The sequence below is a fragment of the Frankliniella occidentalis genome, unplaced genomic scaffold (assembly GCF_000697945.3).
Source record: "Frankliniella occidentalis isolate FOCC.00 unplaced genomic scaffold, Focc_3.1 Scaffold42, whole genome shotgun sequence".
Classification (NCBI taxonomy): Eukaryota; Metazoa; Arthropoda; class Insecta; order Thysanoptera; family Thripidae; genus Frankliniella; species Frankliniella occidentalis.
Window position 1 is genome coordinate 579,807 of NW_026267172.1, and position 11,567 is coordinate 591,373.

Below are 11,567 nucleotides of genomic sequence, written 5' to 3' on the forward strand. Positions count from 1 at the left end.
TATTACATAGGTTTTTCGGGGGGTTTTAGTGGTATAAAACGCTTATTTCGACTGATTTGTACTTATTTATCTAGTTTCCCGCTTATTCTAAGCGATTTCTTTTGATTTTGATCAATTTTTATCCTGATGATTCCCAGACAGGTGTACACATGATTCCCGGAGTTATTGCCCCCTCGGTTTTACGCCATCCTTTCTCACGGATAAACCAAGTGTGCAACTTGGGGGAAGGGGGCGGAGGAAGAAACACGGTGTACGGTACGAAGGTGCAGTTCGACTTTGTTAAAATCCATAGTAAACCGTACGACAGAGGAATAAATCTAACAGTATACCACCGTTCTTCCAACTAGCAAACAGTTTAAAGCTGTTGTGAATGCTGTAGATATTTTTTCCGGCGAAGGGAGGTTTGCAGTTGCTATGATTTGCTGCAGGCGCTTTGCCGCATCGAAGTCCCTATAGGTCACCTCCTTCTAGTGTGACAGTGAAACAATCGCCACACCAAGCCAAGCTATAGTTTTTTAAACTAGAATGGCGGGCTAAAATCGGTTAATCTATAGAAACCAACATACTTGTGGGGAATTATTCCGCAAATAATGGCCTTTTACTTCAAAATGTAATTAAAATAACCGCTCTTGCTTGTTACTCTTACCTTGTAGCCACAGCAAATGTTCCCGGAGCGGTATAGTATTCCAGTTGGTGGTAATCCTAAGGGTTGGTCGCGGCCGTCCCGATCGCACCCTCACATCAGCGCCGATTTTTCAATCCAGTGTTGTCACTCCAGCCTTATCGTTCAGGCGTGTCTGCCCGCTCATGACTGCGGTGCGTCTCGGCCGGTACTTTTGCGCGCACTGTGTCGGCAGTAGTTTCTGCAAACTATCGGCGCCCCAGGACCCTTGCCTGCCCCCACCCCCGCCGGCACCCCCGCCGCCACACCCGCCTCCAGCGCGGCCGCCCCCCTGGCAGCCCGGCTCTGGCGGGGAGGAGGCCGCCGGAAGCCGAGCAGAGGAGGTTGTAGTGCGAAGAGGGTGCGTGACTCTCCCCGCCGTGGAATCAGAACGCGCCGCTCGCCCTGGCGGGCCCTGGCTGCTGTGCATGCCTTAATCGCGTCGATTAAATCTGCACGGCGGGCTGCGTCGCGCCCCGGTGGGCCGGCCCCCACCCGGCCCCGGCATTCTATCGGCCGGGCCCAACGCGTTCCAGTTGACAGGAGTTTGTTTTCCTCATTTCTGGTTTATCCTCCCCCTAACTAGTGAGCAGGATTGCGCAGACGCCGCTGTCTATGTCGAGTCTGGGGCGATGTACTAAACTTTATTGATTTTCATGTGTACTGTAATGTAATACTCCTCAATATTTTGTTTCTTCAGGAAACTACGAAAACCTAACGGGTGTTTTTAAGGAAAATAACGATAGCAGTTAATTTTAATTTTCGAAGTAATTAAAGAGGTTGAGTACTGTACAGCTTTATCATGGACGTTCAAACTACATGGTCTAATTCCTATACGGTACAATATTGCTTAGAACTTTATCACCATATTAATTCATCCTAAAAGAACGCTTCTATGAAGGGAATGGCACACTTGTTGGCAGTTCATCTTGTTCTCGGGTTTACTTATGAACCCAACTTTCTTGAAACAGGTCAAAAACGATCTTTTGCCAACCCAAGTACAATTTTCTTGTTCGATGATACGAGTTTTCTGGGTGCTATGGATTTGTAGAGACTTGTGCATTTCTCGCATTTTTCTGCGTTACGTGAACGGATGTTGTGTTCTTTCCCACTTCGTTTCGTGTTCTCTCGTGCGAGGTAAGACTGGGGAGAGGCCTTGTATCTGCCGATAGCTGAAGGAAATGAAAACATCGACGCTTTTGTGGGATCTTGATGATTTAATCACTCTGCGCCCCGGTTGGTGCCCGGCGGTGGTGCTCGCGGTAAGTCGGAGGCCGCGCCAGTTGAGCCCCATACAGTCTAGTTGCAGTTAGGGCGCGATCGACGGTGGGCGGCTAGGGTGCGGCTTTACTGCTTACTGCTTGCTGTTAAACGCTCGCCCTGCGCCGGCCGGCCGGCTCTGGTTTCCTTGTCTTGTCTAAGGCCGAGCCAGGTAGGTCTTGGCCGCACCCTGCCGTGAAGGGCTGTCGCCACAGATCACGTTCGTTCTATGCGGCGAATGCGAGGGCGAATGTTTGTTTCATAAAGTAATAAATAATCAGTGAATTATGTTAAATATAAATATAGCGGACTCCCGCATCGTAACAAGCGGTGACGCTGCCATGCTGCGTCCCTGTGACTAGAGTAGACAAGGAGGGGGCCCGGCCGTCTCCTAAACGTTTCGTGTTTCCAGCTTGCATCGCCTGGAAACGTTTTTCTGTTTCGGTCTGGAGGCCTCTCCTCTCCCAACCCGTTCTTCTTCCGCCGCCTCATCCGGTGAGCACCCCCAGCAGGCTGGGCCTCTTCCACGCGCTCCGGATGAGGTCGCTGGCCTTCTCGGCCACCATGACGATGCCCGCGATGGTGTTGGAGTTGGGCACGATCGGCATGATGGACGCGTCGGCGACCCGCAGGTTGGGCACGCCGTGCACGCGCAGCTCGGGGTCCACGACGGCGGCGGGGTCGCCGGCGGGGCCCATGCGGCACGACCCCGCCTGGTGGTGCTCGGGGCCGGTGTGGGTCTGGGCCACGCACCTGCAACCAAACAGTCGGCATGGGCACACCCAGACACGCGTTACGATCCCAATGCTCTTAGAACAAGCGCATTTTATTTGAATAAATCAAGTTCCCTGAAAATCAAGCACACGCTTTTCAGGGTGTACAACGTTCCTCTCTGCAAAGTTCGCCCTTTCCTAAAACAGCGTACGCCAAAGTTTTGGGTGTTGTTGAGCAGACTTACGCCCAGTACTGGTCCGACGCGAAGGGCAGGTGCCGGCAGCCCTTGGCCGGGGTCTCGTCCAGCTTGAAGCCCCACTTGCGCAGCGACTTCGTCTCGGCGAGCTTGGCGGCCGCCTTCATGCCCTCGACGAGCACGAGCAGGTCGCGCTCGTGCGCGAAGTAGTTGCCGTGGATGAGGGGCGGGTCGCGCGGGTCGGCGCTGCGCAGGCTGAGGCGGCCCTTGCTCAGGGTGCGCGTGGCGGTGGGGCGCGCAGCGATGCGCCGCGTCATCGGGCAGCCCTCCACCACCACGTCGGACTTGTGCGCCCGCAGCGTGCTGCGCGCCGCGCTCCGGGCCGCCGCGTCCAGGTCCAACTCCACCTGGGAGACAGCCAAGGTTCTCGTCACCAATGAAACGGTTTCATCCCCCACCCCAACGAACGTGATATGATTTGAAGCACACCATTTTGGCGGGATAAAATCGTGCCATTTTTAAAAACTTTAATCTGAAGTGGTAAATAAATACTATTCTATAAACTTAAAATGTGAGAAAATTGATGACGTGATTCAAAACGTAATCATCCCGGTAACTTTTTTTTTGGCATGCTTTGTGGACAAGTCTATAATCTGAAATAATGAAAACCAGCTAATATTGTTAAGTTTAAATGGAAATGAGCAAATTGAACTAGTGCCCATGGTAAGAATAGCTGGAATCATAATCATTATAATGATTTTCTATTGATGAGTATCTATAGATACTTATGATTGTAAGCATTATTAGGTCACTTTTAGCAGATGATTTCTATTTTTGTAAAAGTTGACATTTTTCGTCGTGGAGCTCTGAAAGCGTTGCTGGCAGCAGCAGCGCCCTGACTCAGCTGTGCGGTGCCGCCCAGAGCCGGTGCTCCGGCCGGCGCGCGTGCTTGCCTGGCAACGACAGCAGAATGCAGGCCAGCCTCACCTGCACGTCGTAGAAGTCGCCGCGGGAGTGCGTGGCGTTGGGTGGGGCGCAGCGCAGGGCGGGCTGCAGCTCAGACTGGCAGCCGGCGTGGAAGCCGTCGAAGAAGATCTGTATGTCGGGCACCCGGTTCTCGGCGTACTTGGACGCCAGGAAGGCCGTGACCTGAGTGAGGCCCGTGGAGGCCAGCGGCCCGGACCGCCTCTGCAGGAACCTGTGCAGTGCCGCCATGGACATGGGGCCGACCTGCGCGCGCATTAGAACATGGTCACTCCTGGCCGAGGTCGTGTCCCCCAAGTCGACTCACCTCGTCGTCGTCCCGCTCGTAGTAGTCCTCGTCGTCGCTTTCACTGTCGGCGACGCTGCGTCCGGCCAAGTCGTCCACGACGTAGTGGATGGTGGCGGCCACGTGGTTGTGCAGGTTGCGCCCGACGGGAAGGTCGGCGACAGGGGTCACGCCCACGGCCTCGAGCTCCTCGGTGGGGCCGAGGCCGGAGAGGAGCAGCAGCTGCGGTGACCCCACCGCCCCCGCGCAGACCACCACCTCGCGTTTGGCGCGTACCGTCTGCTTCACGCCGTTCCTGCTCGAGCACGTCGTGTTATCAATGGACGGCTAAAGAATTACTCCGATGCGAAGGGCTGGTCTGCTTACTTGTCGATGAACTCCACGCCGGTGGCCCTGCCGCGCTCCGCGTCGATGACCACCTTGCTGACGAGGGCCTCGGTGTTGACGACAAGGTTCGGCCTCCCCATGGAGGGCCTCAGGTACATGCGGGCGGTGGAGCCCCGTAGTCCCTTGTACACCATCATCTGCGGGAGTCAAAAGGTCGACGAGGAGAGTCGCACATACCACACCTCACGACTGGGCCCGCCCACCCGGCGGCGCCCGCACTGACCTGCGCGATGGTGAAGCCGGTCTGGTTGCCGCCGTTGAGGTCCGGCGGCGACTCGTAGCCGAGCAGCTCGTTGCCGGCGCGCACCAAGTCCTCGGCGAGCTGCGGCCGGTGCGGGAAGCGCTGCACGGCCAGCGGGCCCTTGTCGGAGTGGAAGCCGGGCTCCACCAGGTGCATCTCGCGGTTGCCCTCGGCCTTCTTGAAGTAGGGCAGCACGTCCCGGTAGCCCCAGCCCGGGTTGCCCTGGCGCTCCCACGTGTCGTAGATGACGGGGTGGCCGCGCATGTACATCATGCCCTGCATGCCGCCCGTGCCCGCCACCATCTTGCCGCGCGGCCACGGGCAGCGGCCGCCCGTGCTCCAGCACGCGCGCTTCTCGCCCTCCGTCGCGAAGCCCCAGTCCAGGTAGGTGCCCACGCTCTTGACGGCGAACGCGGGCACCAGCGTGGCCAGCGGCTCCTCGGGCCCGGCCTCCAGCAGCAGCACCGACACCCCCTTGTCCTCGCTCAGCCGTGACGCTACCTTCGACGAGTAAGACAGAGGGCGTTTGGTAGGGTTGCGGCCACGAGCGAGCTCACGAGGCTCTCGTACTCACCACGGAGCCGGCGACGCCCGCGCCCACGACGATGTAGTCGAAGGCCTGGTGGCCGCGCCGCGCGAATGCGTCGGCCCGTGCGCGTCGGCAGGGCTCGGCCACGTCGCAGCTGTCCCTCAGCACCATCTCGATGATGCCCAGGAAGATGGCCAGCGACGGGCCGCACACGCCGCGCAGGAACGTGGAGTCGGAGTAGGGGCACTCACACGACGAGGTGCACGGCGTCGGCCCGAGGCCGCGCCCCGGACCGAGCAGGTCGGCGCCGAGCGGCACCGTCGGCACTGTGGTGAGCACGGCCGGGGTCGGCCCCGCGAAGGCCAGCGACTGGTTCATGGCTGCACTGCTGAGCCCTGCTAAGCTAAGCCCTGCTGCTGCCGGCAGGACCTGCGGGGGACCTCGCGCGCTGCCTTGACTGCCACCCACTGCGCGTCCCTGACCGCGACTGTCCTGGCCTTCCCTCCCGGCGGCGGCTCCGCCCTGGATCGGTTCGCACCGCCCAGCCCCGCCCCGCGCTGCCTCTTCCTCTGTCGCCTGGACCTGGCCTTGCTTCCGCCGCTTTCCTTATCACCAGAGGCCGCGCTGCCCCCGCCAGGCCTCCGCCAGGTTCCCGCCAGGCCCCCGCCAGGCCCACACTTTCCCTTGCGTCGGTCCCAGTTCCTCGCGGTCCGCTGATCAGACGAATGACAAACAAGGACTCTGGCCCGGCGGCTCCTGCCTGCGACCTGCGCGACCGCACTGAACACCTGCAGCTGATGCAGCCAGGTGCAGGCGGCGGGCCACCAGGGTGCGGCGGCAGGGAGTCGTGATCCCGAATAGAGTATTGCCCCGTTGAGAAGTGGTCGAGGTGCCTGTCGCCGCATGAGCGGGGGGTGGTGACCCTTTTCGTTGCAGCTGTGTGGGTTCAATACGCTCTCTGAGCTCATTCCACAGTTAAGCTTTAGGCTGCGAGGGGGTCTTATAAGGAACTAGGAAGTGTGCTGATTTTAACAAAGTCCTCAACCTGACTTTTGACCATTCATTCGATTCACTTTGTTTTATTGAATTTACTGTAGACTGTCAGCTGATTCCTGTTTATCACATTAAAATAAATAGTTTACAATACAAAATTCTGATAATAAATAATTAGGATACCTTACTACTTATTACAAATAAATGTTGAATACTAGATGCTTTGTACTACTAATCTACGCGTCATATCGGCCGTGGTATATGGGGTGGCGCGGGGTGTCCGGTGGCGTCCAGGGCGCGTTCCAGTCCTGCTTGATCATGTCGGCGGCCTTCTCGGCCACCATGATGACGGGCGCCATGGTGTTGCCGCTGGGGATGTTGGGCATGACGGAGGCGTCCACGACGCGCAGCCCCACCACCCCATACACGCGCAGGCGGGGGTCCACCACGGCCAGCGGGTCGTGCGCGGGGCCCATCTTGCACGTGCCCACCGGATGGTAGATGGTCATGGAGTACTGCCGGGCCTAAGGAAGGAAGCGACTAAGTTAATTTAAGTCTGTACAGACTATCTTAACAGGTAGGGCCTATGCCTGACCTGAACATATAAGAGCCAGTGCTCGTCCTCCTCGTCCTCCTCGTCCTCCTCGTCCTCCTCGTCCTTCTCGTCCTCCTCCTCCCTCGTCTACGGTGTTCTCCGTCCCTTTCTTACCTGGCACGCCCAGTACTCGTCCGAAGGGTGCGGAAGGTGAGCACAGGCGGGGAACTTGAAGGGGTTGAGCGTGGCGTTGAGCGCTCGCATGGCGCGAGTCCCCATCAGCTGGTATCCCGCCTTGGCGCCCTCCACCTGGAACAAGGACACCAGCAGGTTTACTCTACTGTTGTACGCGGTGCGCGTTTTTTCGCCGCTTTTCACCCGAGCATGAGCGCGTGCGGTGGTGGGCCAAGTGCGTCAGGGCGCAGGGTTATTTTTTGTTTTCGCGTACTCGAGTCGGGCGGGACTCTTGCTGACGTCATGGCAACTGGACCCGTTTCGGTGTCCTGCAGGGCCCGGCAGCCCGGCAGGGCCCCGCCCCCCGGCTGGTCCCCGGCTGGTCGCGACCAGCGCGCCCGTCAGTCCGGCAGGCCAACCGGACAAGACGAGCTCGACAGACGCGTCGGGACGGGCTGGAATATTCCTCGCCAGTTTTATGGCATTAGAAAGGCAGAGCCAAAGGCAGAGGCAAAGGTAGAGGCAGAGCACCGACTGACCCACATCCGGTCCTCATTCGTGCGTGCTCACGTACGCACTTAGGCCCTTTACCGGATCCGTGCCTCGACACCGAACTTTTGGGTATGACGGCTTCGACACTCTACAGAAAAGTCTTAAACAGAGTTTACCTTAAAGTTTCCAACTTCGGGGTTGGCGATTGCCACTTGCACAAGAGAATGAGAGAATGAGTGACATTTTAAGCATAAATGCCGCATGAGACGCAATTGACCCTTTACTATATCTACCACGGTCCCGCGGTGCAGTATTGAAAGGTACAACCGCCGAACTCACCAGGATCTCGACGTCCCTGGGGTCCGCGAGGTAGTTGGGGTCGATGAGGGGCGGCTGGGCCATGTCCGGGCTGCGCAGTCGCACGGTGCCCCGGGAGCGCGGCCGCAGCAGCAGCGGCACCACGGAGTAGGCCTCGCGGTACAGGATGGGCTCGTACACGCTGGCGTACACCTCGTCCGTCACGCCCAGGTTGCGCATGTTGAAGACGCCGCCGTCGGACGCGTCCGACGAGCTGGCCAGGAAGAGCTGCACGTCGGGCCAGTCGTCGGACTGGTTGGCGTACCTGGGGAACAGAGCCAGTGTTAGGCCGGTCCAGCACTGCAGCCGGAAGTATGAAAAATTGCGACAACTCCTGGTGGAAAAAGGGGGGGAGGCAATCGCAAGCTTACTTGGTGCTGATGAAGCCCATGACCTCGCCTTGCGGCCAGGCGTACATGGGCCCGCCGGAGCCCGTGATGAAGCCCAGGAGCGTGTTGAGCGTGGCGGCCCTGGGCAGCACGAACACCTCGCCCATGGGCCCGGCGTGGGGCGGCGAGTCTATGAGGTAGGCCGTCCCGCCCAGCGCCACGTGGTCCTGGAGGTTGCCGCCGACGCCCGGGGAGTCCACGGCCACGGGCACGCCGACGGCGCGCAGGTGGGCGGCGGGCCCCACCCCGGACACCATGAGCAGCTGCGGCGACTGCACGGCCCCGGCGGCCAGCAGCACCTCCCGGTTGGCGAGGGCGACCTGCAGCCGCGGCCGCCCGGCCTTCCGGAAGATGACCCCCGCGGCGCGGCCGTCCACCACCACGATGCGCTGCACCGCCGAGAACATGCTGACGTGCAGGTTGGGCCGCTTGGACGCCGGCCGGAGGAACGCCTGCAAAGGGATCCGTCAGGCTGTCGTTCTGACTCTGCTGCCGCTCCACCGTGGCCGCCCCGACTGACCTTTGACGCCGAGCAGCGGAGGCCCTGCCGCAGCGTGCCGTGCGACTTCATGAAGCCCGACTGCACCTCGCCGTTGACGTCCCCAACGCGGATGCCGAGCTCCCGGCCGGCCTCGAGGAAGTCCTCGGCGATGTGCGAGTAGTACTTGTAGTGCTCGACGTTGAGCTCGCCGCCGACGCCGTGGTACGGGGAGGCGCGCAGCTCGTGCACTCGCACGTCCTCGCTCTTCTTGAAGTAGGGGAGCACGTCGTCGTAGCCCCAGCCCGGGCAGCCCTGGTCACGCCAGCCGTCGTAGTCGCGCCGGTTGCCGCGGATGTAGAGCATGCCGTTGATGGTGCTGCAGCCGCCCAGGACCTTCCCGCGCGGCCACGACGACCTGGACTCGATAAAGGCCTTGCAGGCGTGGGGCTGCGGCTCCGTCTTGAACTTCCAGTCCAGAGGCGAGTTGGGCAGCGAGGGCATGACCAGCGGCACGTCCGACATGTACTGCTCGTCGCCGCCCGCCTCCAACAGCAGCACCGTCCACGCAGGGTTCTCCGACAACCTTGCAGGTAGAAGGGGTCGGGCTTAGGGTGAGGTTGTTTTGTGAGACTATGAGAAACATGGGGCGGAACCCTGTCACACACCCCCCCCAGGAAACAAGCGCCAACACGGCCTGCTGCACCACTGCATCTGGTGTTTCTTTGATTGCATACTTGCTCGAGCGATATGATACACCGAGAAGTAGGCAACATGCTTTTGCACACAGGCAACCCACACGACGTCGCGTCGGACGTGAAACCTCCCCCATCTGTTGCCTACTTGGCTGCGTGCCGCTGACTTCAGGCCGGTAACACGCCCGCCCGCCCGCCAGGTCGAGTCGCCTTCGGCCGTGCATGTGTCCGCCTCGTTGGTGATGGCGGCACCTCAAGGGCGTATAAAGGGGGGGGGGGGTCGAAAGTTACCTACATACTGGGGTTTTGTAAGTCAAATTGCCTTTCTTTAGGCGTCTACCTAGTGGACCCGCTTCCTCTCCATCCCGCCCTCCCCTTAATACGCGCTTGCGTCACCTACACGCAGTACCGCGTGTCTGTGCCACGGCCACGACACAGCAGTATGCTGGTTTGCCTACTGGTCTCATCTGCCTACTGGCGCCATGGCCACTGAGGTGGGCGGCAAACCGACCACTTTGTTGTGTCGTAGCCCTGCCAGCTACCTCCTTGGCTCGTCACTACGTCACACGTCAGCTGTTTCCATGACGTTCTGCTGCCGCTCGTGCAGCCCTCGCTCGCCTACCTGTTAGCCAGGACGCAGCCGGCCGTGCCGCCGCCCACCACGATGAAGTCGTAGCTGGCGCGCATCCTGGCCAGGGGCGTGTCCCGCGGCCGGTTCTCTCGGTCCACGATGTCGGGGCGGAAGGCCACGAGGGCGAGCCTGGTGAGCAGGATGAAGAGGAAGCCCGGGCCGTAGCTCGCGGTGATCCTGGCGCCGGTCCCGAAGCGGTCGTTGTGACGCAGCAGCCGCGGCATCAGCCGCACGGGGGACACCATGGTGACGCCGGGCCGCTTGGCCACCAACCCCACCTGGGCTCAGGTTCCCGAGACCCTCATCCTCGCCGACCCGGCGGTCCACTTCAGTTTCGGAGTGCCAGTGCAGGGGGCGGGTTTCGCGCACAGAGACGGGAGGACGCGACGCTTCTACGACACGCGGTCTCAAATTTCGTGAAGATGGCGACGTTGCGGGTGGCACGAAATCAGGAGCAATACTAGCGGGGCGAGCAGAGCCAGCCCTGCCTGACCCAGTCCCCGGCGCGGTGCTGGCCCAGCAGAACTGGAGCAGTGCTGACCGAGGGGCTGCGAGCGACGCGCACGCTGCTGATCGCCCAATCGTAAAGAGGTGCCCGTTTTGTTTCTCCACGAAAATGAAATTCTGCTGCGTCTTCTATACTCATCGGCTGCTGCCATATGTGTGGTGCTGTGTGGGTTTCCTTTCCGACAGTGATATACAGGGTGGCCCACCCAAACCGGTCAATTTTGGAGTTTTACTGAGTACTGTAGTGCATGCAGACGTGTCGGCCGGCTTGCCTACCGTCGCTCACCACGGCAGGGCGCCTTATGGCCCCTTGCGAGTAGGCAACGCCTCCACACGGTTGCATGCCCTGCATGCTCCTCTACAATATGACTTACGAAGTTGTCTGGGGTATCTATGTGCTCCACCGTGTGTGTGGTCTATTTCTTGCATTTGTTTGATGCGATGGAAATTTCATATTTTCAGCCGTGTATCGCCGTGGGGAACTCTTATTGCTGTTCTTGCTAAAGTTGTGGAATTCTGCGAAGTCATGAGCTATACTGGTGACCTGTTGCCTGTTCTCTGCCAATATGTGGAAACAATCATGCTACGATTCGACCAATTGCGTTACTTTTAGAGAATTTATTTTCTATCGCACATCTGAAAAAAAACGCTCTTTATCAAAAATTATAACAAAATAAACAACAATGTCTGCCTTGAATCTGAGATTGATCTCTTTGTTTGCCAGCACTTTACAGGACGGGCGATTTTCGCAGTCTTCTATTTTGGGGTGTACTGCACCGCATGCAGCGCAGTGGTGCTGGCAGGTTGCCTATTCTCTCGGAGAATATGTAAACAAAGCCCAACACGCCTGCATGCGGTACAGTATACCTATGTAAACGATGCAAAAATCACCCATCCGGTGTTTTTAGCAGGGCACCAATTTATGACGATAACAATTAAAACAGTTCAACCAAATACATGCTTCGTCCGATAATCATCTTAAATACTATTATGCATTTAGTAATCACAGCAATGCTTTCCAGCAATATCATTCACTTACTCCACCCAAACTCATAACT

General features: G+C 58.9%; 4 protein-coding genes across 4 annotated transcripts in view; 1 reads left to right on the forward strand and 3 right to left on the reverse strand.

The window, feature by feature from the left end:
- Nucleotides 1-776, reverse strand: part of LOC113214230 (glucose dehydrogenase [FAD, quinone]-like) — a 12,282-nt gene extending 11,506 nt beyond the window's left edge. The window contains exon 1 of the mRNA XM_052266729.1: nucleotides 647-776. The gene's annotated coding sequence lies outside the window, so the exon portion shown is untranslated. The remainder of the gene's footprint in view (nucleotides 1-646) is intronic.
- The window catches only part of LOC113214223 (flotillin-2), a 203,807-nt gene that overhangs the window by 153,176 nt on the left and 39,064 nt on the right, over nucleotides 1-11,567 (forward strand). The gene's annotated exons all lie outside the window — the stretch shown is intronic.
- Nucleotides 1,403-5,990, reverse strand: LOC113214218 (glucose dehydrogenase [FAD, quinone]-like). Its single transcript, XM_026433521.2, has 7 exons — nucleotides 5,304-5,990; nucleotides 4,712-5,230; nucleotides 4,468-4,625; nucleotides 4,123-4,396; nucleotides 3,819-4,061; nucleotides 2,880-3,238; nucleotides 1,403-2,674 (listed from the first exon to the last, which is right to left on the reverse strand). The coding sequence occupies exons 1-7, from the start codon at nucleotides 5,634-5,636 to the stop codon at nucleotides 2,410-2,412; spliced, it is 2,151 nt and encodes a 716-aa protein (XP_026289306.2). The 5' UTR covers nucleotides 5,637-5,990; the 3' UTR covers nucleotides 1,403-2,409.
- On the reverse strand, nucleotides 6,322-10,643 carry LOC113214220 (glucose dehydrogenase [FAD, quinone]-like). The gene is made up of 6 exons (XM_026433524.2): nucleotides 9,994-10,643; nucleotides 8,719-9,262; nucleotides 8,181-8,650; nucleotides 7,792-8,074; nucleotides 6,961-7,095; nucleotides 6,322-6,775 (listed from the first exon to the last, which is right to left on the reverse strand). Exons 1-6 carry the CDS (start codon nucleotides 10,245-10,247, stop codon nucleotides 6,488-6,490), a joined length of 1,974 nt encoding a protein of 657 aa, XP_026289309.2. The 5' UTR covers nucleotides 10,248-10,643; the 3' UTR covers nucleotides 6,322-6,487.

Coding starts and splice junctions, on each gene's coding strand:
- LOC113214218 (XM_026433521.2), bottom strand. CDS start 5,636: ATGAACCAGTCGCTGGCCTTCGCGGGGCCGACCCCGGCCGTGCTCACC. Junction 4,397..4,467: donor GGCGTGGAGTTCATCGACAA/GTAAGCAGACCA, acceptor GTGCTCGAGCAG/GAACGGCGTGAAGCAGACGG. Junction 3,239..3,818: donor GCGACTTCTACGACGTGCAG/GTGAGGCTGGCC, acceptor GCTGTCTCCCAG/GTGGAGTTGGACCTGGACGC.
- LOC113214220 (XM_026433524.2), bottom strand. CDS start 10,247: ATGGTGTCCCCCGTGCGGCTGATGCCGCGGCTGCTGCGTCACAACGAC. Junction 8,075..8,180: donor ATGGGCTTCATCAGCACCAA/GTAAGCTTGCGA, acceptor TCTGTTCCCCAG/GTACGCCAACCAGTCCGACG. Junction 6,776..6,960: donor ACGAGTACTGGGCGTGCCAG/GTAAGAAAGGGA, acceptor TTCCTTCCTTAG/GCCCGGCAGTACTCCATGAC.